The 25,907-nt window shown below is 46.4% G+C and overlaps 1 protein-coding gene across 5 annotated transcripts in view; it reads left to right on the top strand.

The window, feature by feature from the left end:
• The first annotated feature begins 319 nt into the window (after positions 1 to 319).
• Positions 320 to 25,907, top strand: part of mapk8a (mitogen-activated protein kinase 8a) — a 118,559-nt gene continuing 92,971 nt past the window's right edge. For 3 of the 5 annotated variants that reach the window (XM_072491738.1, XM_072491742.1, XM_072491740.1), the window contains exon 1: positions 320 to 441. Coding sequence is in view for 1 of the 5 variants with exons in the window: in XM_072491741.1 (XP_072347842.1) it covers positions 6,499 to 6,551 (53 nt within the window). In the remaining 4 variants the exon portion in view is untranslated. Of the gene's footprint in view, positions 442 to 5,440; positions 5,597 to 6,397; positions 6,552 to 25,907 lie in introns of those variants that run through there. The other 2 variants (XM_072491739.1, XM_072491741.1) reach the window with 2 other exon arrangements.

The raw sequence follows: 25,907 nt of genomic DNA, 5'->3' as shown, positions 1-25,907 counted from the left end.
TTAGGAAGGAGCAGCGCTCCGAAAGCTAGTGATTTGAAACAAACCTGTTGGACTTTAACCTGGTGTTGTAAGACTTCGTACTGTGCTCACCCCAGTCCAAGGCCGGCATCTCCACATCAATATTTAGGAGGGAAAGATAATTAATTTGCCTCCCTCACCATCCCTCAACCTGCTGTGAATTGAGATCAGTGAGGGGTTGGAGGGTGCGAGGCGCAGGCGCGCCCCCCGGTGGGCGAGGCGCGCTCCGCTCCGGCGCAGGGGAGCGCGCACGCGGGCTCCCCGGCCCGGGGGCGCGCACGCAGGCACGCAGAGGGGTTGACGCTGCGGTGTTTTGCGCAGTTGCTGAGCGCGGGCCGCTGTCGGTGGATCGGCGGCCGGCTGTGTGCGCTTGTTTACCGCAGTGAACCCGGGCCCCGCCCGCCAGCTCGGGCCGAGGAGAGGGTGAGTGAGTGAGTGAGGAGGGAAATAGTGAGTGAGTGAGATGCTCCCGCTCACCGAGGCGGCTGTGTTTACAGCTGGAGACCGGGACGGGGAAGGGAGAGAGCCTCTCCCCCCCCCACCCCCGGGTATTGCTCCCCCTCTCCCCGGTATTGCCCCCCTCCCCCCCCCCCCCCCCGGGTATTGCTCCCCCCCCCCCGGTATTGCCCCCTCCCTCTCCCCCACCCCCCCCCCAGGGATTGCCCCCTCTGTGTATTACCCCAGGGTATCGCCCCCTCCCTCGGCTATTACCCCCCTGGGTATTGCACTCCCCCCCCCCCCCCCCCCCGGTATTGCTCCCTGGGTATTGCCCTTTGGTATTGTCCCACCCCTCTGCATATTGCCCCTCCCCCCTGGGTATTGCCCGCTCCCGCTGGGTTTTGCCCGCTCCCCCTGGGTATTGCCCGCTCCCCCTGGGTATTGCCCGCTCCCCCTGGGTATTGCCCGCTCCCCCTGGGTATTGCCCGCTCCCCCTGGGTATTGCCCGCTCCCCCTGGGTATTGCCCGCTCCCCCTGGGTATTGCCCGCTCCCCCTGGGTATTGCCCGCTCCCCCTGGGTATTGCCCGCTCCCCCTGGGTATTGCCCGCTCCCCCTGGGTATTGCCCGCTCCCCCTGGGTATTGCCCGCTTCCCCTGGGTATTGCCCGCTCCCCCTGGGTATTGCCCGCTCCCCCTGGGTATTGCCCGCTCCCCCTGGGTATTGCCCGCTCCCCCTGGGTATTGCCCGCTCCCCCTGGGTATTGCCCGCACCCCTGTGTATTGCCCGCTCCCCCTGGGTATTGCCCGCTCCCCCTGGGTATTGCCCGCTCCCCCTGGGTATTGCCCGCTCCCCCTGGGTATTGCCCGCTCCCCCTGGGTATTGCCCGCTCCCCCTGGGTATTGCCCGCTCCCCCTGGGTATTGCCCGCTCCCCCTGGGTATTGCCCGCTCCCCCTGGGTATTGCCCGCTCCCCCTGGGTATTGCCCGCTCCCCCTGGGTATTGCCCGCTCCCCCCCGAGTATTGCCCGCTCCCCCCCCGAGTATTGCCCGCTCCCCCCCCCGAGTATTGCCCGATCCCCCCCGAGTATTGCCCGCTCCCCCCCGAGTATTGCCCGCTCCCCCCGAGTATTGCCCGCTCCCCCCGAGTATAGCCCGCTCCCCCCCGAGTATTGCCCGCACCCCCCCGAGTATTGCCCGCACCCCCCGAGTAATGCACGCTCCCCCCGAGTATTGCCCGCTTCCCCCTCCTCGAGTATTGCCCGATTTCCCCCCCCCCACGGAGTATTGCCCGTCCCCCGAGTATTGCCCCCTTCCTGGGTATTGTCCCTGCTGTGGGTTTTGATTGCCCCCTCCCCCCGTGTATTGATTGCCCCCTCCCTCTGGGTATTGCACCCTCTTCCCCCCCCCCCCACAGGTATTTGCTCTTCCGCCAGATATTTGTTCCTCCCCTGGGTATTTGCCCCCTCCTCCCAGGTTATTGCCACCTTTCCCCGGGTATTGCCCACTCCCCCCAGGTATTGCCCCCTCCCCGCGGGTATTTGCCCCCTCCCCTGGGTATGTGCCCCCTCCCCTGGGTATGTGCCCCCTCCCCCTGGGTATGTGCCCCCTCCCCCTGGGTATGTGCCCCCTCCCCCTGGGTATGTGCCCCCTCCCCCTGGGTATGTGCCCCCTCCCCCTGGGTATGTGCCCCCTCCCCCTGGGTATGTGCCCCCTCCCCCCTGGGTATGTGCCCCCTCCCCCCTGGGTATGTGCCCCCTCCCCCCTGGGTATGTGCCCCCTCCCCCCTGGGTATGTGCCCCCTCCCCCCTGGGTATGAGCCCCCTCCCCCTGGGTATGTGCCCCCTCCCCCTGGGTATGTGCCCCCTCCCCCTGGGTATGTTCCCCCTCCCCCTGGGTATGTGCCCCCCTCTCCCTGGGTATGTGCCCCCCTCCCCCTGGGTATGTGCCCCCTCCCCCTGGGTATGTGCCCCCTCCCCCTGGGTATGTGCCCCCGCCCCCTGGGTATGTGCCCCCGCCCCCTGGGTATGTGCCCCCGCCCCCCTGGGTATGTGCCCCCCCCCCCGGTATTTGCCCCCTCTTTCCCCCCCCCCCGGTATTTGTCGTTTCCCCCCCCCCCCCGGTATTTGTCCCTTCCCTCCCGGGTATTTGCCCCTTCTCTCCCGGGTATTGCTCCCTCCCGGGTACTGCCCCTCCCTACCGGATATTGATTGTCGCCCCCCCCACCCCCCCGGGTATCGATTGTCACCCCCCCCCCCCCCCGGGTATTGATTGTCTCCCCCCCCGGGTATTGATTGTCTCCCCCCCCCGGGTATTGATTGTCTCCCCCCCGGGTATTGATTGTCTCCCCCCCCCCCCCCCCCCCGGGTATTGATTGTCTCCCCCCCCCCCCCCCGGGTATTGATTGACCCCCCCCCCGTGTATTGATTGCCCATCCCCCCGTGTATTGATTGCCCATCCCCCCGGGTATTGATTGCCCATCCCCCCGGGTATTGATTGCCCCCCCCCGGGTATTGATTGCCCCCCCCCGGGTATTGATTGCCCCCCCCCGGGTATTGATTGCCCCCCCCCGGGTATTGATTGCCCCCCCCGGGTATTGATTGCCCCCCCCCGGGTATTGATTGCCCCCCCCGGGTATTGATTGCCCCCCCCGGGTATTGATTGCCCCCCCCGGGTATTGATTGCCCCCCCCGGGTATTGATTGCCCCCCCCGGGTATTGATTGCCCCCCCCGGGTATTGATTGCCCCCCCCGGGTATTGATTGCCCCCCCCGGGTATTGATTGCCCCCCCCCCGGGTATTGATTGCCCCCCCCCCGGGTATTGATTGCCCCCCCCCGGTATTGATTGCCCCCCCGGGTATTGATTCCCCCCCGTGGATTGATTGCCCCCCGTGTATTGATTGCCCCCCCCCGTGTATTGATTGCCCCCCCGTGTATTGATTGCCCCCCCCCCCCCCCCGTGTATTGATTGCCCCCCCCCTGTGTATTGATTGCCCCCCCCCGTGTATTGATTGCCCCCCCCCGTGTATTGATTGCCCCGTCCCCGTGTATTGATTGCCCCGTCCCCGTGTATTGATTGCCCCCCCCACCGTGTATTGGTTGCCCCCCACTGTGTATTGATTGCCCCCCCACCGTGCATTGATTGCCCCCCACGCGTATTGTCCCTTCCCCCCCTGAGTTTTGTCCCCTCTCCCCTGAGTATTGTCCCCTCTCCCCTTGAGTTTTGCCCCCTACTCCCTGAGTATTGCCCCTACCCCGAGTATTAACACCCTTGGGCAATAACACCCTGGGTATTAAACCCCTCTTCCCCGGTTGTTTGTTTCCCATCCCTGGTTGCTTATTTCCCTTCCCCGGTTGCTTATTTCCCTTCACTGGTTACACAGAACATACAGTGCAGAGGAAGACCATTTGGCCCATCGAGTCCGCACCAACCCACTTAACCCTCACTTCCACCCTATCCTCATAACCCAATAACCATCCCTAACCTTTTTGGTCACTAAGGGCAATTAATCATGGCCAATCCACCTAACCTGCATGTTTTTGGACTGTGGGAGGAAACCGGAGCACCCGGAGGAAACCCACACAGACACGGGGAGAGCATGCAGACTCCGCACAGACAGTGACGCAGCGGGGAATCAAACCTTGGACACTGGCGCTGTGAAGCCACAGTGCTATCCACTTGTGCTACTGTGCTGCCCTGGTTGTTTATTTTCCTCCCCCGGTTGTTAATTTCCTTCCCCGGTTGTTTTATTTTTTTCCCCCTCCTCTCCCCTCCTACACCCTTTCCCCCTCCCCCTTCCCGCCTCTCCCTCCCCACCTCCCCCTCCCTCCCCCCGCCACCACTCCCACCTCCCCCCCCCCGTCCCACCACCCGCCCCCCCGCCCCCCCTCCCGCCTCCCCCCGCCCCCCCTCCCGCCTCCCCCCGCCCCCCTCCCGCCTCCCCCCGCCCCCCTCCCGCCTCCCCCCGCCCCCCCTCCCGCCTCCCCCCGCCCCCCCTCCCGCCTCCCCCCGCCCCCCTCCCGCCTCCCCCCGCCCCCCTCCCGCCTCCCCCCCGCCCCCCCCTCCCGCCTCCCCCCGCCCCGCCTCCAGCCTCCCCGCCCCCCTCCCGCCTCCCCCCGCCCCCTCCCGCCTCCCCCGCCCCCCCTCCCGCCTCCCCCGCCCCCCCTCCCGCCTCCCCCCGCCCCCCCTCCTGCCTCCCCCCGCCCCCCCTCCTGCCTCCCCCCGCCCCCCCTCCCGCCTCCCCCGCCTCCCCCCGCCCCCCTCCCGCCTCCCCCCGCCCCCCTCCCGCCTCCCCCCGCCCCTCTCCCGCCTCCCCCCGCCCCCTCCCGCCTCCCCCTCCCCCTGCCCCCCTCCCTCCCCCGCCCCCCTCCCTCCCCCGCCCCCTCCCTCCCCCGCCCCCCTCCCTCCCCCGCCCCCACGCCCCCCTCCCTCCCCCCCTCCCTCCCCCGCCCCCACGCCCCCCCTCCCTCCCCCCGCCCCTCCTCCCTCCCCCGCCCCCCCTCCCTCCCCCCGCCCCCCCCTCTCTCCCCCCCCCGCCGCCCCCCTCCCTCCCCCGCTCTGTTTTGCACAGTGACCATATCATGTATCGTTTCTTTTTTATAAACCATTGTTAAAACTCAGGATTTATCGAGCTTATTTGCTGTTGCCATCTCGCTGGGAGTGTTGTATTCTGCCTGATCTGTATTCTGACTCCCCGTCCTCTGGCTATTGTTCCTCCATATTCCTCCTGTTCTGGCCCCATCATTTCTGAGATGTTATTCTGTCTGGTTTGAAACACTCTTGTCATCTGCCATCTAATGGGGTGGGTGAAATAAGACGTCGAATTTCAGCCGTCTCGCTCCAACCCAAACATATTTTTTTAGAAGTTTATGCTCGCCTGGATACAAAACCAGTGTCATTCTCCGACGTCGACCCCCGACTCAAATGAGAAGCCCTATTGTAGAAGCGTTTGAATTGACGCCTGGTTGTGTCCATAACTGCAGAGAAAATCGTGGGTTCTCTATCTCTTTCTCTAGCATGCAGATATTTCACCTGCCCTTCACCCCTGCAACAGACGGCGGATTTTATTTGTGATCCATTGAATGGAAAACTATAATTGATCGAGGTCCTGCAGCCTCTTGAATTAAACATTGCACGGTGGAGGTATCGTATTTGCCACTCAGGAGTCTCTCTGCCCCGTTCCTTTGTTTGCGGGAGGGGTTCGAGGGGTTGCATGCGATGTGTTGAGGCAGAATTGATAAAAAGATGTTTAGCTGGTGGAAAATATTCCGTTTTTGCCTTTGAATCGAATTAAAATTCTGTGCCACTTTCAGCTGTTTGTTTAAAAGAAACAATGGTCTTAAAGTTTAATGTTACCTTGTTGTTAGGCAAATACAATTTGGCTGCTGACTTCAATTTTCTGCATGTAGTGTTATCCCTGTTCTGGGAACTCGGAGACTTTTAACATTAAAACGTGTAGCTCTTAAATATCCATGATAATGGTGATGGTTATGATATTTTCCCTGAAATAAAATGTAAATCAGTAAATCCTCCTCTCCCCGGTCAGATTTGATTTTGGTTTAAGCAGTTTTCTGCAAATCTGTATTGACCACAAACCCACACAGCTTTGTCACGTCCTCCCATGTGCAAGAAGGCGCTTGCAACAGCCTCTGTGAGAAATATTTGTGCAGTGAATATTTCCTGAATTCAGCAGCACGTTCCAAGCACCATCTGGCTCTTCTCAAAAGCGTGTTTCTAGGTGTTGTCAAGTGCTCTTAATACAGCTTTTGTTTGTTTTTTTGAGGCGGGGTGGGGATTGCAGGCTGCACCACCAGTGTCTGGGTGCATGCCCACTGCAGGGAAATTGCTTTCGCACTTGTAAACAAAGCCTGATTTGAGGATCGTTTGATAGTGCTGACTGCTGGAGCAGTTACCAAAATCAATCCAATTTGAGGCCTTTTGGGGTGTGCGGGAAGAGGATCCATTTTAAAGATTAACACACTGCAGTCAATGTTTGGTACAGAAGGATTTTTATCACACGCTGCTTGCCTCTGCTCCTCCAGTGGATGTGTTTTATTTCTCTACGGTTTGATTTCACTTTCGTTAGGATAGCAGAAAGGTACACAGCATGTTCAAATTTCAAAATATTGCTTTCCCTGAATGTTTTTGAAACATTCATGTATTAATGATCACTGGAGGTAAGAGATTGCGGCGACTTGAGGTGCTCAGAAACTATTTGCCTTAAATTTTTCAAGAGGAGCAGATTTCTTAACCGACAGGTCCATGAATGGGTGGGGTGTAACATTTTTGAGATGGTGTGGAATGTTTACATTTGTTCCATAAATCAACAACGATGCAGGACTACAGCTTTTAAAAGGAAAAGGGTTGATAACTTTAAAGATTGATAAATGAATGTAGGAAAATGGCCCTGATGTGTCCGCTTTCAGTTTATATTCATTATAGAATCCCTACAGTGCAGAAAGATGCATTCGGCCCATCATGTCTGCACCAACCTTCTGAAGGAGCACCCTACTCGGCCCATGCCAGCACCATATACCTGTAACCCAGTTTTGTTTGGACAATAAGGGGACATTTTGGACTGTGGGAGGAAACCCACAAAGACATGGTGAGAACATGCAAATTCTACACAGTCACCCAAAGCTGGAATTGACCCCGGATTCCTGGCACTGTGAAGCAATGTGCCACTGTGCCACCCCTATATTTAAGGGCTGCATGTCAAGAAGCTCATAAATATTAAGGCCTCCTAAACCACACATTTTCAAAATGTATCTTTCGAGGATGCAGGGCTAGCTACTTTGCAACCCACTTTGCTTTCATTTTTTTTTTGTTGAAACTGTGGGCCATTAAACTTTATGAGCAAACAAAGTACAAAAATGTGGTGGAGTAGGAGTTTTGCTGTCTGCATCTATAAGTGTGACATGTATGAATAAAATTGTTGGAGAAATGGCTTGCCTGGATTTGGGCTGCCTTTGACCTGGAGTGAGCTCATATATGTTGGTGTATTTAGAAGGGAACCCCATCTTAATCTCTGTCTCGATTGTAATTTGAGTAATGATGGGTAAGGATATGCGTGTTTGGGAAGAAATTGTGTTCCTGACTCATATTACATTGACTTTCATATTAATGATATAGCTTGTGCGTTTATTTTGTTTTTGCCCTTGATTTATAGCTTTGGTATTCAACAAAAAATGTCCAATCATTTAATATTTAAGCCATTCCTAATTCAATTTGAACACTTAATGATAGCCTACTTCCTGCTGTATATTGCGTTAGTAGCATCAACCAATCAATCAATTCTGTTGGACTTGAAAACATGTTGACCAGGTGATTCAAATATTTTTGTATTTGAATTGAGTTTAGTATGGTTTAACAGCCCCTGAACATGGACTATTCTATATTATTTAACTGTTTGAATTGTGTGGCGTTGTGTCGGCACAACATTGCTTCTAGGTTGTTAACAGTATACCCTAACCAGTTGGCAAGCATTGCAGACGATATAACAGTATTGGCCCATCGACACTGTGGTTGACTGAGGAAGAAAGCTGTTGACTGCAGGAAGCTTTGTGGTCAGGTGGGCAGAAATTTGGCAAATGAGATAAGTGATGAGGTTGAGCATTTACTCCAGTTATGCTCACCTCATTACAGGAACGATTTGATTGTACATCACGCAATATGATGTTGCCAGGGCTGGAAATGTTTAGCTGCAAGGAAAGATTGATGAACAGGCTGCTGCTTACTTTGGAATAAAAGAGGTTGTGGGGAGATTTAATTGAGATGTGTACAATTATGAGAGGTTGAGATGGGGTGGTTAAGAAGGACTTATTTTCTTATCAGCGAGATTATTAATGCAGAGTCATAACTGACAGAAGTAATTGTTAGAGGGAAGTTGAGAGGAAATGTTTTCATCCAGAGGGTGGTGGGTATCTGGAACTTATTGCCTGAAAGGGTAGTAGAGACAGAATCCCTCAGCATATTTAAAAAGCATTTAGGTGGACACTTGGAAGTGCGGCAATCTGCAAGACAGTGAGCCAGGAGCTGCAAAGCCGGTTGAAGCTGGATAACTTATCCAGCCAGCACAGACAATGGACCAGGTAACTATGTGTCTTTGTAAAAAGTATGCTTACGATCTTATTTACTTTTGGGTTGAGGGGGGGTTCAACCTGTGATTGTGGGTTCAAGTCACACAGGACCTGAGCACAAGTCTAGGGTGACACTTCAGTGTTGTACTGAGGGAGTAAACTGAAAATAATACGGGATAAGAGGGGCTGATTTAGCATAGTGGGCTAAACAGCTGACTTGTAATGAAAACAAGGCCAGCAGCGCGGGTTCAATTCCCATACCGGCCTCACTGAGCAGGCGCCAGAATGTGGCGACTAGCGGCTTTTCACAGTAACTTCATTGGAGCCTACTTGTGACAATAAGCGATTATTATTATTATTATTATTATTATTATTATTATTATTATTATTATTATAAACTGAAGATCATGTGCAGATTTGGAAAAAGCTGCAAGGTTGAAGGTGGAACGAGGGAAGGTAAACTGGAATAAAAACATTGACAGAACAGTAGTAAGAAATATTTTAGAAACATGATAGTGGAGTCCAGGAGAAATATATATTCTGCTTAAAAAAACAAATTAGTCAATAACAAGGCTCACGGTGAGTAAAGATATGGGCAAATTATAAACTAGGACAAACTGCTTAGGTTACACAGACAATAAAGGAGAGGATGAAAAGGGGATTGTGAAGCGGTTTGGAACTAGGTTTTTAAAAAAAAAGGCGAACGGGAATTAAAAAATGAAATTATCAAGGAATGCAAATAGGATCAGCAAAGCCATTCCCGAGACACAAATGACAAAAGGAAAATTAAGATTAGGAATGGACCACTATGGAATGCTCAAAATAAATTCACACACTGATAGGAAAATGACAATACTGAACAGTTACTTTGCCTCAGTTTTTAACCAATTGGATATGACATTTTCAGTAGAGTTCAAAAATGATTCAAACATTTAGATAGAAAGGGGACAAGAAGGCATACGGCAAGCTTGCCTTCATTGGCCGGGGCATTGAGTATAAAACTTGGCAAGTCATGTTGCAGCTGTATAGAACCTTAGTTAGGCCACACTTGGAGTATAGTGTTCAATTCTGGTCGCCACACTACCAGAAGGATGTGGAGGCTTTAGAGAGGGTGCAAAAGAGATTTACCAGGATGTTGCCTGGTATGGAGGGCATTAGCTATGAGGAGAGGTTGAATAAACTTGTTTTTTTTCCTCACTGGAACGAAAAAGGTTGAGGGGTGACCTGATAGAGGCCTACAAAATTATGAGGGGCATAGACAGAGTGGATAGTCAGAGACTTTTTCCCAGGGTAGAGGGGTCAATTACTAGGGGGCATAGATTTAAGGTGCGACGAGCAAGGTTTAGAGGAGATGTGGGAGGCAAGTTTTTTTACACAGAGGGTAGTGGGTGCCTGAAACTCGCTGCCGGAGGAGGTGGTGGAAGCAGGGATGATAGTGATGTTTAAGGGCCATCTTGACAGATACATGAATAGGATGGGAGTAGAGCGATACGGACCCCGGAAGTGTAGAAGATTTTAGTTTAGACGGGCAGCATGGTCAGCGCAGGCTTGGAGGGCCGAAGGGCCTGTTCTTGTGCTGAATTTTCTGTTGTTCGAAAGAAGACCATTGATGAGCCAGGCAATTTCACATATGAAATGGGAAGAGTACCAGAGGATTGGCAGGCAGATAACGTTTTTTTATATTTAAGATATGACGCATTCAAGGAACTCTAGACTATTTAACATGTCAGACGAAGAAACAATGCTGCAATCTTAACTCAAAAAATGCAAAAGTAAACATCGAGAAAGTGAAGTATAATTAAGAATGGTCAGCATGGATTTCAAAAGGAAAAGTTCTGCTTTGACCAACGTTATTAAATTATTTGCAGATGTTGCAAAGGCGAGTGCAAGGAATGTAATATCTGTGGATTTTCAAAAGGCTTTCACTGAGGTACCACACCGAATGTATGGTGCCAGGGGATAGATAGTGGATGGGATTCTCCATCAGCCGTGCCGAAATCCGGAAAGGCTATTGGTGGAGAGTCGTTTCCAACGCTAAAATTGTGGCAATCGCCGATTTGACGCCAAATCCCAATGCTCCAGAACCTCGACAGCGGAGTCAATGTGTTCCAGAAAGCACGTACGGTAGATATTGTTTGCATATCATTAGCAGATTGACAGAGAGAAGATATTTCCACTTGTGGGCAAGTCCAAATTATGGGGCTATAAATACAAGATAATCTCCAATAAATTCAATAAGGAATTCAAGAGCAACTTCTTCACTCAGAATGGTGGGAATGTGGAATTCACTACTACGCCGAATGCCTGAGGCAATGCGTTTAAGAGAAAACTGTATAGGTTCATGTTGTGTAATTTCATGAAGGAACTAGATATGGCTCTTGGGGATAAAGGGATCAAGGGATATGGGGGGGAAGGCGGGATCAGGGTACTGAACTTGATGATCATAATGAATGGCCTCCTGCTTCTATTTTCTTTGTTCCTAAGAGGGAGAAAACTTTGAAGGTTATGAGGCTTGTATGGCATATAAACACTGAAATGAACATACCAAGCTAAAATGGCCTGTGTCTGTGCTGTAAATGTCTAGGAAATTCTTTGTATTTACTGCTCTGCTGTAACCATAAAGTTGGGAAGTTATTACATAAATTTGGAAAGCACTGAAACCTACTTTAATAAGCTTCCGATGTGAGGCAGCGTGAGGCATGAACCTGGCAATTATGGAGCTAGTGAGCTTAATTTCTGTCATGGGGAAAATACTTAATTGCATTATGTAGGATATTATCAGTTCCCAGTTAAAAGACAGGGAGACCATATGGTGCAGTCAGCATGGATTTAGAAGCGGCGAGCGAAGCTTCTGTAATCTGCTAGAATTCTTTTGTGACAGCAACTGAACCAGTGGATCTTTGCTAGCCGTTGAATTTAATTTACAGAAGACACTTAATGAAAGTTGCACTTGTGGAATTAATTAGTGAACTAGGTTGAAAAAGGTTTGGCATTGGGGCACTGAAAGTGTTAATGAATGGGACTAATGCTCTACCTGGCTGCAGTGATTTGTGGATTTCCATGGATATGCAATTTGGGTCTCTTGCTGTTGCAAACATTGGAGCAATGACTAACAGTGGGGAAGAAAGAAGTGATTTGGAGAATTTGAAGTGCCGTTCGGCTAAAATGGACATAATACTGTTGGCTATGCTGTGGTTCTAGGATTAATGTTCAGAACCTTGAATCAAGACTAAAGATTAGTAACTAGGGCAGCTGGTTCATGATGTGGAGCGACGGCAACAGCGAGCGTTCAGTACCTGTGCCGGCTGAGGTTACCATGAAGGCCCCACCTTCTCGACCTTGCCCCTTGCCTGAGGTGTGGCGACCCTCTGGTAAAATCATCAGTCAGCTCTCTCTCAAAGGGGAGAGCAGCCTATGGTCCTTTTGGACCATGGCGACTTTCTTCATTCTTCTCTGCCGTGTGCCTCCAAGGCATAAAGAGTGGAATTGTAAAATGGATCCCAGCAAGCGCCGTTGGTCCTGTGTTGAACAGCTTCAAATATTTTTTTAAAGTACTGAGAAAAATCTGGTTTGGAATGGAGGTTGTAGGGTATCAGATCAAGAGAACCTCGAATTATCAAATGCATTGGTATTTGGAAAAGGGAAGCCATGCACGGAAGCCAAGATTTAATAATCTTGAACTCAGAAGGTCTGGCAGGAAGTGCATTCCAAGAACTCACATTAACTCTGTTTCTCTCTCCATAGATGCTGCCTGACCCGCTGTGTTTGTCCAGCACTTTGATTTTATTTCAGGTCCCCAGCATCCATGGTACTTTGCTTTTAACTTATTGAATAATACTGATGTGGAGCTATATGAGAGTTCTAAACCTTTGCTTCATTACTGCAAGGAATAGGGAATATTTATGTTGCACTTGTCCCTCAATTGGTTGAATAGATGGGGTTGGTTGCTCCATGGGGTAAACCTGGAAGCCTGATGGGTTAAAAGATCTATTTTGTTCATTTCTTTATTATGTTAATAGATAAAAGGCACACCCTTGAACCACGTACAACTATCTTATGGCACAGTTCAAGCCAGACTTGCTTTAGTTAGTCTGTCAAGCATTATTCTGACAACTAGCCGTATCAACGTTGGGATGTCCGGTTTTTCTTCCGAATGTGTTCTTCGCCGTTAAAGTTATAGTTCAAAATACTGATGCGGCAAAAAATGTATCAAGTGTTACAAGTTCAGTTACAGACCCACCTTTACTTAGTACTTGAGATTTATTCTTCCATGTTTAGTTAAGCAAAGCTGTTGTCTGATTTCCACAATAATTGGAAAGGGTCCAGAGGACGTTCACAAGAATGATCCCTGGAATGAAGAACTTGTCGTATGAGGAATGGTTGAGGACTCTGGGTCTGTAGATGTTGGAGTTTAGAAGAATGAGGGGGGATTTTCTTGAAACTTACAGGATACTGCTTGGCCTGGATAGAGTGAACGAGGAGAGGATGTTTCCACTTGTAGGAAAAACGAGAACCAGAGGACACCATCTTTCAGACTAAAGGGACGATCCTTTAAAACTGAGATGAGGAATTTCTTAAGCCAGAGGGTGGTGAATCTGTGGAACTCTTTGCTGCAGAAAGCTGTGGAGGCCAAATTACTGAGTATCTTTAAGTCAGAGTTAGATAGGTTCTTGATTAATAAGGGGATTAGGGGTTATGGGGAGAAGGCAGGAGAATGGGGATGAGAAAATATCAGCCATGATTGAATGGCGGAGCAGGCTCGATGGGCCTAGTGGCCTAATTCTGCTCCTGTGTCTTATGGTCTTAACTATTCTATGACTGGCAATGTGTTCACTTTTGGTGTGCAACATCATTTCACTCTTGCACTAACACAATCACTTAATCTTGATATATTTTGACTACATACAGGAAAGTTTGGTGCTGTTTCAGAAGGGACACCATTTTGATTTATTAAAAATAGTTTTTCCATTTAAAAAAAAAAAAAAAAATTGGCCTCCACTTTTGGGTTCTGCCCCAGCACCTCGCACGTTTTATAACCACACTGCGAACTAAGCGTTTGCCATTTTTGTGTCTTTTCCTGTGTGACTGATGCATTTTGACTTTTGTGGATTTTTCTTCTCACTGCCGTGTTCAGCACAGGACCTCGCCCAGTTGGGGCAGCTGAAATCAGATGGACCATGTTGTAGTTGTGAACCCCATGTGTTACCACACGTTCCTCCTGTACCAAAATCTACTTCAGTGTTTTTAAGTTTGCCGGTTTTGTCTTTCACTGGCAAACCTCCTCAGACCAGATCAATATTCTATTTTATAGAGCAGACAGTGTGATTAGGAGCTAGATTTCTTATGAAGGAAAGAGATTTAGATAGCACTTGGCCCCACAGTACCTTCAATTTTTATTGCATTAATTGAAGTATATTGGAGATATTTTTTAGTATAGGAACACAATCTGATGCCAGCAACTGTGCGAGTGTCAAAATATTTTCAGTTAAGTTTCTCAACTTTCACTTCGTGCCTGTTCTGTCTACCAGTCTATTTCTAATCCAACGGGACCTTTTTGTTCTTGGAACATTGACACTTTTCCGTCTCACTCTAATGGCACTAGTTGTCCCACTACCCAGGAACTTGGCATCACAGGAGTACTGTAATTATTCTGTATTCATGCACTAGCTTTGTTGTGTACTTAATTGTGACCACTAAAACCAACAAAAATATTTACTATCAGAATATAATGAAACTTTTAGCGGAGCTGCCTACCTAATTTGCGGTTTCTTTTGCGTCAGTTTTCTAGAATGTATTCTTGTATCGCCGTGCCATCTTGATTTCAATCTTTTATTCCTTTAACTAATAAATTGTATATGCATAATGTACATTATTTGGGAAATATTGTGGTTTTGACAGATAATTGGAATATGTAGAAGAGTTACTATTTAAACTTCATACATTGAAGTTGGACTATGGATTTGGACTATATGCAGTTGTACTGCTACTTAGCGGGTGAATGTTTTGCATTCATTGTAATAAATTGTGATGTAAACCGGGAAGAATGGGGGGGCTGCGAGGGGGGCTGAACGATGGATTTTTTTGTCAGAAATGGAGAGTGTATTTATTGCAGGTTGGTTAAGTAACTTCACAGACCTTTGAACTCCTGTTTCTCTTTACACCTTTGACTTTGATGAGAAAGATACTGGTGACAACAGGTATAGAGTGCTCTTTATTTGCATGAGTGGAATTAATGAACCTGTGAGAAGTGGTAATTGCAAACAATCTACAGTTCCTCCCAACCTGGCCTTTCTACCTTAGTATCTAGCGAACCAAATAACTGTAAAGCACGAAAAGAAGTGAATGAATTGACAACAAAGGCCCCAGGAATTTTGGCCAGCTGGCTTAAACAGAGAAAAGTAACCCAATTTACGAGTATTACCATGGGTTAGGAGCACATACTTTTGAGTGGAAGGATGAGCTGCATTTCTTTAAAACAGCAAAGCATCTTCAATCCTTGACAGGATTTGTGTATAACCACCAATAAATCACTAGCCCGCTTTCACAAATGTATGCTAAGTTTATATTGTAGTGGCATAGTAAAAATACTGGCTTCTTGGTCCACTCTCAGAGCTGGAGGAAACCTAGAGATCAACTTAACAGTTGTTACGGTCCCAGTTGATGTTGTCACTGGACAGAAAGATCCCAGAATGGAACCCCGGTTCAAAAGACAGTACATTTTACTTTGTTCCTGCATGTTTTCTAAAAACAAAAGAGTAACAGGATCACTAATCAGTTCTAACATCAGGGAAAGTTTTTTTATTATACATGAAAAGTTGATTATGATCCAATAATTCCTTACTCCCCCTTAACTTTACAAATATACACAGATTTTAAGGTTAACGCGAGTTACAGAATATATCTTAAGCTGTAATGGTCTCAGGAGCATACAGTCCCTATAAACACACAGTGTGGCTGTAGTCAGGCACTGAACTCTGAAGCCAAGTGAATTTCTGTGGGTTTCACCTCAAAATTCCCCCAGATGATTCTTATACCGTGAGCCACCTCACTGAACTCCGGCTTCCACACAAAGTATTTTCAAACTATGTCTTCAAAAAGACACCTTTTCAAATCTTTTTAATATTGCTTTCCCTCGGCTGCTTCCATCAGGTTTCGCTTCCAGATTTTATTGTCTTGACTGTTTCACAAACTCTATTAACTGTTGATTCCTGGACTGTATTAAGATGCCACCGAACGTTTGATTTCCCTCTGAAGTTTGCTTTCCCACTTTAAATCTGGTTACTGAAGCTGTCGCTTTACCTCTGAACACTTTATCTGCTTTCCCCTTGAATTCTACTGAACAGTACCTTGTTCAACTGCTTGGTTTCTGTTCCCTTAAGTCTTCCTTAAACATTCTTTTTGCCTCAATTCCCATGTTGTCTGGACTTTATGTGGTGCTTTGGGAAGTCTGCCTTTTTGCAGCACCCTTGTCCTGACCTTCTGGCAGAGTTGAGACATGTTCACTCTCTGACTTCTTATCTTCAACTGCAACATATACAGCCAGAAACAACTGAAAAAGCCTTCCTACCATAAAGGTGCCCCGGTTGCTAACCAAGGGATTTATGCTTTTGTCAGCTTGTTTACTTTTTATGCTATGACCCTCTCTAAGCATTATTTCTACTATTCAACAACACATATAATCCCTTAAAACTACCTGTGATTTCCTGATATAGTTCTTGGAAGATCGAACGAGTAGCAAGGGACAATCTAAAAGTAGCTGGAAGTTCCAATCTGCTTGGGTAGCTTCAGTTAAGTGCGGCACAACCCCTAAGCGAGTGCCTTTATTGTGCTTGCAGTTCTTCCAACATGTAGGAACGGATCCTGTGATTTTAAGATTTGCTGGTGGGTGTTAAAATAGTTTATGTTTCACAGTCACTTCATTCAAAGGATTTTCAAGATGCGAGCATCATCACGCCTACACATATTTTATTTTTATGCTTCTTTTTGCACCTAATTTCAGTGATTTGTTTTCTCTATAAATTTAAAGTGCCCAATTCTTCTTTCCAATTAAAGGGCAATTTAGCGTGGCCAATCCACTTACCCTGCACATCTTTTGGTTTGTGGGAGTGTGAGCCACCCATACACGGGGAGAATGTGCAAACTCCACACGGGCAATGACCCGGGGCCAGAATCGAACCCGGGTTCTCGGTGTCGTGAGGCAGCATTTCTAACCACTGCGCCACCGTGCCGCGCTCCTAATTTCAGTGATGCAAATAATTTGTTCCTCTATTTGAGCTAGGCTTGTTTAGGCATGTATGCTTTTGCTTGGACCCCAAATTGGTCTGCCTTAATCTTTGTTGTGGCAAGGGTGATGTTTATAATTTTGCACGACAGCATGAAGTGATGATGACTTGCTAAGAATAAATCCTCAAAATTTCATGTTACACTAATAGGTTTTGTGCGTGAAATTTCAAAATTAATTCATTTACAACACTTTAGTTTGAAACGGCAGCTTTTCGTTATGAAATTAAAGTTAAATGTTGGATATCTTTACTCTAGGGAAAGTGCCACTTTCTTTTATGTCCTCTTAACTACTAGGAATACACTTGCAAGTTTTACTTTGAAGCAAATTCATCATCGGATTTGATAATTGCTGTTTATAAACTTTAGAGCAAGGGCAGTGCGGTGTTGCAGTGGTTAGCCCTGTCGCCTTATGGCGCCGAGGTCCCAGGTTCAATCCTGGCTCTGGGTCACTCCGTGTGGAGTTTGCACATTCTCCCCGTGTTTGCGTGGGTTTCACATCCACAACCCGAAGATGAGCAGGCTAGGTGGATTGGCCACACTAAGTTTCAAATTTACTTAAACGGGTTAGCAAGCAAAATGCACAATGATTTTTTTTTTTTGCAGAATAGTTTTGTAGTCTGCGACCATTTTCGAGCTATGCAGCCGCATGTATCCTGCAGTAATGGTTGATCACTTTGCATATTTTGTTCAAGAGCTTTGAACTGTGAGGTAAGGTGTAGGTTACCAGTGTGCAGGAATCCCTTTGCATTGTAGACTTTTTCCATCTATATGTGCGCTTAGGATATGGGCTATTTTCTGTGGTTCGATCAATACTAATCTTTATTAGTGTCATAAGTAGGCTTACATTAATACTGCAATGAAGTTGCTGTGAAAATCCCCCAGTAGCCACATTCCGGCATCTGTTCGGGTACACTGAGGGAGAATTCAGAATGTCCAATTAACCTAACACGCACGTCTTTCGGGACTTGTGGGAGGAAACCGGAGCACCCGGAGAAAACCCGCGCAGACACGGGGAGAACGTGCAGACTCCGCACAGACAGTGACCCAAGCCGGGGATCAAACACACATCCCTGGTGCTGTGAAGCAACAGTGCTAACCACTGTGTCATCCCTCAGTTAACTAAGACCAACAAAAGAAAGGTTATCTGGCCAGTTCATTTATAGGTTGTGCTTTGTTGTTTAAACACACGAGTTGCCACATTTGCCTACATGAATACAGGTACAGGAGCGGCACGGTTGCGCAGTTGTTAGCTGCATCACTGCCCCGAGGACCCGGGTTTGATCCCGGCCCCGAGTCACTGGCCATGTGGAGTTTGCACATTCTTCCCATGCCTGCGTGCGTCTCAGCCCCACAACCCAAAGATGTGCAGGGTAGGTGGATTGGCCATGCTAAATTTCTCCTTAATTGGAAAAAAAAGAATTGGGTACTCTAAATTTTAAAAAAATGAATGCAGGGACTGTACAAGTGTCGGTTGTGAAGCACTTTGGGTTGTCTTGAGGATGTTGAAGTGAGCTACATACAAGCAGTTTTGTTGCTATATATAAAGATATTTTCATTAATGAATTCTCAGAATTTATGGAAGACTACAAATTAGCATTTCAAAGAGCAAAGATGAGAGGTTTATAGCATGGTATTTCAAAATTCACAATTGTGTTAATAGCCACAGGACTTGTAGTTTTTAATTGTATGGTTAGGCTAATGTTTAATTATGATAATTAGTATACAGGAGCTTGATTAAATTGGCATAATCTATTAGCGTTATCACCATGAATCATGCACTTCGGGTTTCTGTGAATTGTTTTGCTATTTGTGTAAATAGATATCTAGAAACAATTTTGTCATTGGCAGTGCTGATTTCTCCCGGTACTTCAGTGCACAGTTTTGCAAGCAAAATGAAGATTAGGTCTTACAGTCTGACACAAGTTGTAGCATTGTTTGGAATGTGCCATCCACTGTGTTAAAGAAATTTACAGGAATGACCCCCTTCTTTAGATTGAATAAAAATGCGAGGTGTGAGATCTTACCGTGCAAAAATTACGTTCGTGTTAGATCGGTCTAAATGAGTTATCACTGGTACATCTGAACTGGAACTAGTGAACATCTTCCACAGCTCAACAGTAAAACAGGATATGCAGGTCTCCCCACTGCCTGCATGCACCAACCTTGCTGCCACCTCAGTTTATTTAATAATTTTATCTTCTGCCTCATGATTGGGTTATCATTGAGGCTGTGTCTTACACCACTGATACATTCCTAATTCCTCTTCCGCATGTGCCATCGCTGTAGTCCTTACACATTTCTTTAAAAAAAAAATTTAATGTACCCAATTATTAATGGGCATTATAGCGTGGCCAATCCACCTAACCTGAACATCTTTGGGTTATGGGAGCGAGACCCATGCAGACACGGGGAGAATGTGCAAACTCCACACGAACAGTGACCTGGGGCCGGGCTCGAACCCGCATCCTCAGCGGCGTAGGCAGCAGTGCTAACCACTGCGCCACCGTGCTGCCCCATCCGTGCACATTTCTTAATGGGAGGATGAGCTTTATTTAATGCACTCTTCATAGGTCTGTTGCTGCTGTCCCACCTAACCCAATTTGATAATCTTTTCCAACCACCTGGTTGACTTTACATTCTATTCTTCCGATTCCAGGTTATTGTATCTCTCCTACACACTCTTCCCCACTATCAAATGCTGATTTATTTTCAGCCTCCAACCCACCACCTCTTTGGAACTCTGTTATTCGTATCCGTGGTTCCTGAGTTCTTCCGTAGTTTTCTTTTGGTCATGCAGAAAGTTCTTTCCTGCGACACCTGTAAATTGTCAGATTTGTACAAGCTCTGTTTAGGAAAAGAGAGGTATAAGTCAATTCATTTAAAGTACTGGCGGCAAGTGTTGGTGGTCACTTTACTGAAGAATAAGTCAACGTTGTACGTTTGAAAGTTGCTTTAAATTCTTTATCCAACTTCGACTTTGGATTTTGATACCACATGGGTAGCACAGTGATTAGCTCTGGTTTCCTCCCAAAGTCCAAAGATGTGCAGGTTAGGTGGATTGGCCAAGCTAAATTGTCCTTAGTGTTGGGTGGGGTTGCTGGGTTATGGGGACAGGGTGGAGGTGTGGACTTGGGTAGGGTGCTCTTTCCAAGAGCTGGTGCAGACTCGATGGCCTCCTTCTGCACTGTAAATTCTATGATTTCAAATCTTAATACCATTGGGTTTATTGATAAGACAATATAACCGTTATGATTGGGAGGCTCTGCATTTCAGTGATGACTGTTCTTGATTATGGTATCTTACAACAGCAGAGCACCTCATTGTAATGGATGAGAAAAGTTCATTGTTCTGCAATGTTTGTTGTCCCTCACCAAGAGTGGAGAAGCTATTTCTATCATCGATCTGATAAAAACACGTAATTGAATGGAAATAAACTCCTCGTTTTGAGTTATTATCCCCGTCTTTTTCTACATCAATGACTGGTACTTGTTAATTTCTCACCGAGCATTGCTGCAGAAATGTCCCATCTGGCTCCACAAATGCCTGTGGGATAGTGTGTATTGCATCTTCATTTTAAATGTTATTTGGAAAATGAATGGCGGTGCTTATTGCTTCTCGAAAAGTGCATCAGAGTGCCGCGAGAGATTATTTGCGCTCCGTTAAACGCGAACTGTCATATCCAAATGTTTTTAGCCACCAAAAAAACACCAAGAGCATTTAAAAAAAAAAAAGTGGTTGTTTTTATCCACAGATTCGCAATAAAACTGCATATCTTTTTAAAAAGTGGAATTGTTGCTTTGTCATCTCTCTCTTACTCCTTCACACATTCTTCTGATTGTAATCTTCTGCTGATCAAGAGAGTTGATGTATTTGTTGCACAGTTCTGCTTTGTCTCTGTGGGTGGATAGATCGGTCAGTTCAGTTTTTAGCAACCGCATTTGCGCTGATGCGCTGGTAACTATTTTGCCTGCAAGCATTGTTTTTAGCAGACTTCTGCAAACCTTTTGCAAGCAAGGCTGTTTTAATTTTTAAAGTAATTTCTTGGTACTGCACAGTGAATGTAGTGCAGAACATTAAGGAAAGGAATGGTTCCACTGGCCAGTGCCAGAAGGCTTGCTAAAACCAATGATTTAGCAACTTGAGAGTTGAGTAAATGCATCGATAATTGGTTTATTGAGAAATCATCATGGCAGCAAGTGCTCAACTCTGATGACAATCCAAGTAAAACAAATAATCATCTCATGACATAGGTATGAGCAATTATTAAAATTGTAACTACACAAGGACCTTGCCAATCCACCTGCTACTCATCTCCCATCACGTCAGCCTGTATGGCTAATACCACCGTTCCAAGGAATAACTGCAGAAGCCCCGTGGCAGCAGGAATGGAACCAACACCACCACTAGAAACCATTTCCCCATCACAGATCCCACAGCCTGCTGTCTGGCTTCAACCTGGCACGCCAATATTGGGCACCCCTCAACCGTTTCTGCACCGGCCAAGGCCTTTGTGTGGGGCCTTGCAGGGAAACACAGATTGCAGCCATGGTGCACCACAATTAATGACTCACATCATTGAAAACTGCCCCCTGAGCAGCACGGTGGCACAGAGGGTGAGCCCTGCTGCCTCATGGCGCCGAGGTCCCAGGTTCGATCCCGGCTCTGGGTCACTGTCCGTGTGGAGTTTGCACATTCTCCCTGTGTTTGCGTGGGTTTCGCCCCCACAACCCAAAAGCTGTGCAGGATAGGTGGATTGGCCACGCTAAATTGCCCCTTAATTGGAAAAAACGAATTGGGTACTCTAAATTTATATTTAAAAAAAAAAAGAAAACTGCCCCCTGATGAAATTCAGCGGAGGACCCCCGAGAGCTCCATGTTGCCACTCAGGAAGTTAACTCTGGCTTGGTGATTACTGCATATGCTTAAAAAGAATATTAAAATAGTGAGAAATAAAAGGATTGCACAATTATGATAATTTCAGCATAGAAATAATTACAGTACATTGCAAAATATTTCTCTCTGATTTCTCCAAATGTAATTTTTGTAAGTGCCTGCACCAAGATTTATTTCTGTCTTGAACAAATTTTAGTGTGGAATTCTGCAATAATCATTCATTTAAAAACAAGTGGCAAACTAGAAGATTTAACTTCCACAGCTGATTTATGTGGCACTCTTTCAGACCCCCATTCACTATTCAAACGTCTTCAGTATGACCAGCCTGAATCCCTGAAATGTACAGTGTAGCTGAGAGCATATCGAGCTGAGGGAATTCTTTTGATTGAACATATTTATATAGGTCGGCTCTCACCTGGATTTTTCAGACTGCAGTAGGACTGCATTAATGGACAGTGAGGTTTGTTCAAAGTTACTGCAGTCTGGGTTAATTAAAGGTTATATAAATATTTTGGCACGGCGGCACAGTGGTTATCACTGCTGCCTCACGGCACTGAGGACCCACAGTCCAAATATGTGCCGGTTAGGTGGATTGGTTTGGCCATGTTAAAAATGCCCCTTAGTGCCCAGGATTACAGGGATTGAGCGGGGTGTGGGCCTAAATAGGGAGCTCTTTCAGAGGTTTAGTGCAGACTCCATGGGCCGAATGGCCTCCTATCATTGTATCAAGTTGTGAAATAAACTTAGAAGGAAGCAGTGGGATGGGATGTGTACGATGCATCAGAACAGCTTTTGGGCTGGCAATCCATTTCCATTGAGTTAAACAGAATAATATTAATAGTTAGTACTGAAACAATGTCCAAATTTCTGAAGTATGAATAGAATACTTTATTAGTGGCACAAGCTGGACAGCGCCTGCTACTATGGCTATAACGTTCTGATGCAGCAAATGCCCCTCAAGCTTAGTTGTAATATGGCCAGATTCTAGTCGGAAATGTATGGAGCAGCACTGCCTTCTGTTAGACATTTTGTGTCACATTATTGGCAGTATTGAATGTATGATGCCAGTAAAGTGTTTAACAAATTCTGTTCATGCAGGTATTCCCCACATGGGAACCCACAATGCTGAGGTACACAGATAATATCTTGTGATACACGAGCAGTTTCTGTGGTCTGAGTTTACGACTGCTGGCAATAGATCCTTTTTGAATTGACTGGTTTATATTTTAAAAGGTTGATAAGTTCCAATTGGCCCCATTGATTTGAGCCTTGAAGACATTCATGCAGTTATTGTGTTAGATGTAGTTTATACTCTGCCACTGCTATCGTAAAACGTTTTGTGAACTAGCATTAAAATGTTAGTTATAGATAGTGCAGCATGAAACAAGGCCATTTGGCCCATTATTTCTGTGGCAGTTCTTTCAACGAGCAATCTGTTTAGTCTACTCTCCGCCTCCACCTCCAAACCCTTGAAGTTTTTCCTCCTCCAAGTATTTCCCTAATTTTCTTTTGTTTCTTTAAATTTTTTTATAGAATACCCAATTTTTTGTTTCCCAATTAAAGGGCAATTTATTGTGGCCAATCACCCTACCTTGCACATCACTGGGTTTGTGGGGGTGGGACCCAAGCAGACATGGGGAAGAATGTGCAAACTCCACACGGACAGTGACCCGGGACTGGGATCGAACCCGGGTCCTTGACACCATGAGGCAGCAGTGCATTAAAATATTACTTTTCTTTTAATATTATTGTTAACTCTGTATCCACAACCCTATTGGGCAGTGCATTCCAAATTCGGACCATTTATTGCGTAAAAAGCTGCTGCAATGTTGACAAGCAGAGGATACAAATTTGAGGTGATTGGCAAAACAACCCAGGTTCCACGAAGAGAATTATTTTTATACTACAAGTGGTTTAGATTCAGAATGTGCTACCCCTGATAGATTCAATAGCAATCTTTAAAAGCAAATTAGATAATTGCTTGAGTTAGGGGTTGGGTGGATTTGGGAAAGAGTAAGGGGGTGAAAGTAACTGGATTGCTCTTTGAAAGAGCTGGCATAAACATATAGAGCTGAAAGGCCTGTGTGCTGTACTATTCTATAAGCATGGACGGACCCTTGTGATCTGTGAAAAACGGAAGCATTTTATCAAGAAAAAGCATGTTGAGCTAAATATCACCAGTGGAGAATTGGTGTTATAGACCTGTGCAGTAGGTGCATTCAATAGAAACTGATACCTGTATTCAGTAATATTATTAATTCACAAATTGAGCTGCAGTTTATAACCATAGGCAGCTAATGACTCTTGTCCAGTGGAATTCCAAGTTTTCCTGATGTTTACTGTACTTGTCAATCACAGTAATGGAATAAGTCTTCAGTCCCATCAGGATCTAAATTTGAGGCGGCACGGTGGCGCAGTGGTTAGCTCTGCTGCATCACAGCACCAAGGACCTGGGTTCAATCCCAGCCCGTGTAGAGTTTGCACATTCTCCCCGTGTCTGCGTGGGTCTCACCCCCACAGCCCGAAGATGTGCAGGGTAGTTGGATTTGCCACGCTAAATTGCCCCTTAATTAGAAATATGGGTACTCTAAAAAAATTTTTAACAGATCTAAATTTGGCTTGTACTCATGAAGGTTGGTATGAATGTCAAGCTACATCACAACGCTAACTTAGTGATGAATCCTGACCCAAGCCAGCAACACACAGGCAAGGTAACCTGTTCAATACCAGTTCTTGAGTAGTTGATGCAGCAAATTCTGAATGAAGATTTTCCCCTTTGCAACATCTTAAACTCAAACTCCATTAGTGGAAAAGCAGGTTGTCGAATTGTGTTTCAGCTGGGATTTTTTTTTTTAATTGCTTCCACCTAGAAAATGGGAGGCAAAGGAAACTAGGCTGGTAATATTTATTAGTATAGTTATTCAACCTTTGCAACATCTTAAACTCAAACTCCATTAGTGGAAAAGCAGGTTGTCGAATTGTGTTTCAGCTGGGATTTTTTTTTTTTTTTTAATTGCTTCCACCTAGAAAATGGGAGGCAAAGGAAACTAGGCTGGTAATATTTATTAGTATAGTTATTCAACAAAACCATGGAGCAGTTAGGCGTTCTTATTAGATAAAAGAAAACTAAAATCGAAAGTCTCTCATCAATCCTTATTCACCTGGTCAGGGGCCAAGCAATGTTTGCCTTTTTCAAAATAGAAAATGCTGGGAATACTCAGAAGGTCAGGCAGCATCCATGGAGAGAGAAACCGAGTTAATGATTTGGATCGATAATCTTTTGTCAGAATTGTAAGAAGTCTCTTGACAGGACACTGACTTGAAACATTGACACTGTTTCTCGATCCTCAGATGCTGGCGCACATGTTGAATGCTTCTATGATTTTTGTTTTTATTTCTGATTTCCAGCATCTTTTATTTTGCTTTTGTATCTACCCTCTTCATTTGTTCATTGTCGTTTTGAGTATATCTTTTGGCATGCTTACATGGTGCCACGAGCTTCCTACAAATAAATCAACATGCTGTGTTTTTCGGGTCTCCAGTTTTAGTTTCCTGCAGTGAGGATATTTGCTGTTGCCTTTTAATTCGGGTGCTTGAACAGACTGTCTCTTTTTATTCACGTACATTGTCTCTTGTATTTTTTTTAATACTCTCCAGAACTGTAATTATTTAAATTGGTACCAATCATTAATTAGCACTAGTCATAATGTACGTGGGACGGAGATTGTTGCATTGGGACATGTTGTGAATTCATTAAAAATGATGCAACAAAATAATCTGGGAGAAGCTAATTTTTGAACGAGATGGAAACTGATTCTTGTATTGACTAACTTGTAACTGCATAATACATGCAGCAATAAAATCAACTATTCAGATAATATAAAGGAGTCCTGTAAAGGACACCATAACAATCTACTGGGAACTGCTTGAATAGTTTGTCCTCTGAGTCGCACAGTAATGATTTAACCTCCAGGAAAGCCCTCCACCAGTTCAATGTTTCAGCCCATGACCAGAACCTGTCAGCAGTGAAAAATGAAATGAAATGAAAAATGAAAATTGCTTATTGTCACAAGTAGACTTCAAATGAAGTTACTGTGAAAAGCCCCTAGTCGCCACATTCCGGCGCCTGTTCGGGGAGGCTGGTACGGGAATTGAACCGTGCTGCTGGCCTGCCATGGTCTGCTTTCAAAGGCAGCGAT

The sequence above is a fragment of the Scyliorhinus torazame genome, chromosome 28, assembly GCF_047496885.1.
Source record: "Scyliorhinus torazame isolate Kashiwa2021f chromosome 28, sScyTor2.1, whole genome shotgun sequence".
Classification (NCBI taxonomy): Eukaryota; Metazoa; Chordata; class Chondrichthyes; order Carcharhiniformes; family Scyliorhinidae; genus Scyliorhinus; species Scyliorhinus torazame.
The sequence above is the reverse complement of the archived record's forward strand: the minus strand, read 5'-3'. Positions and strand labels throughout refer to the sequence as shown.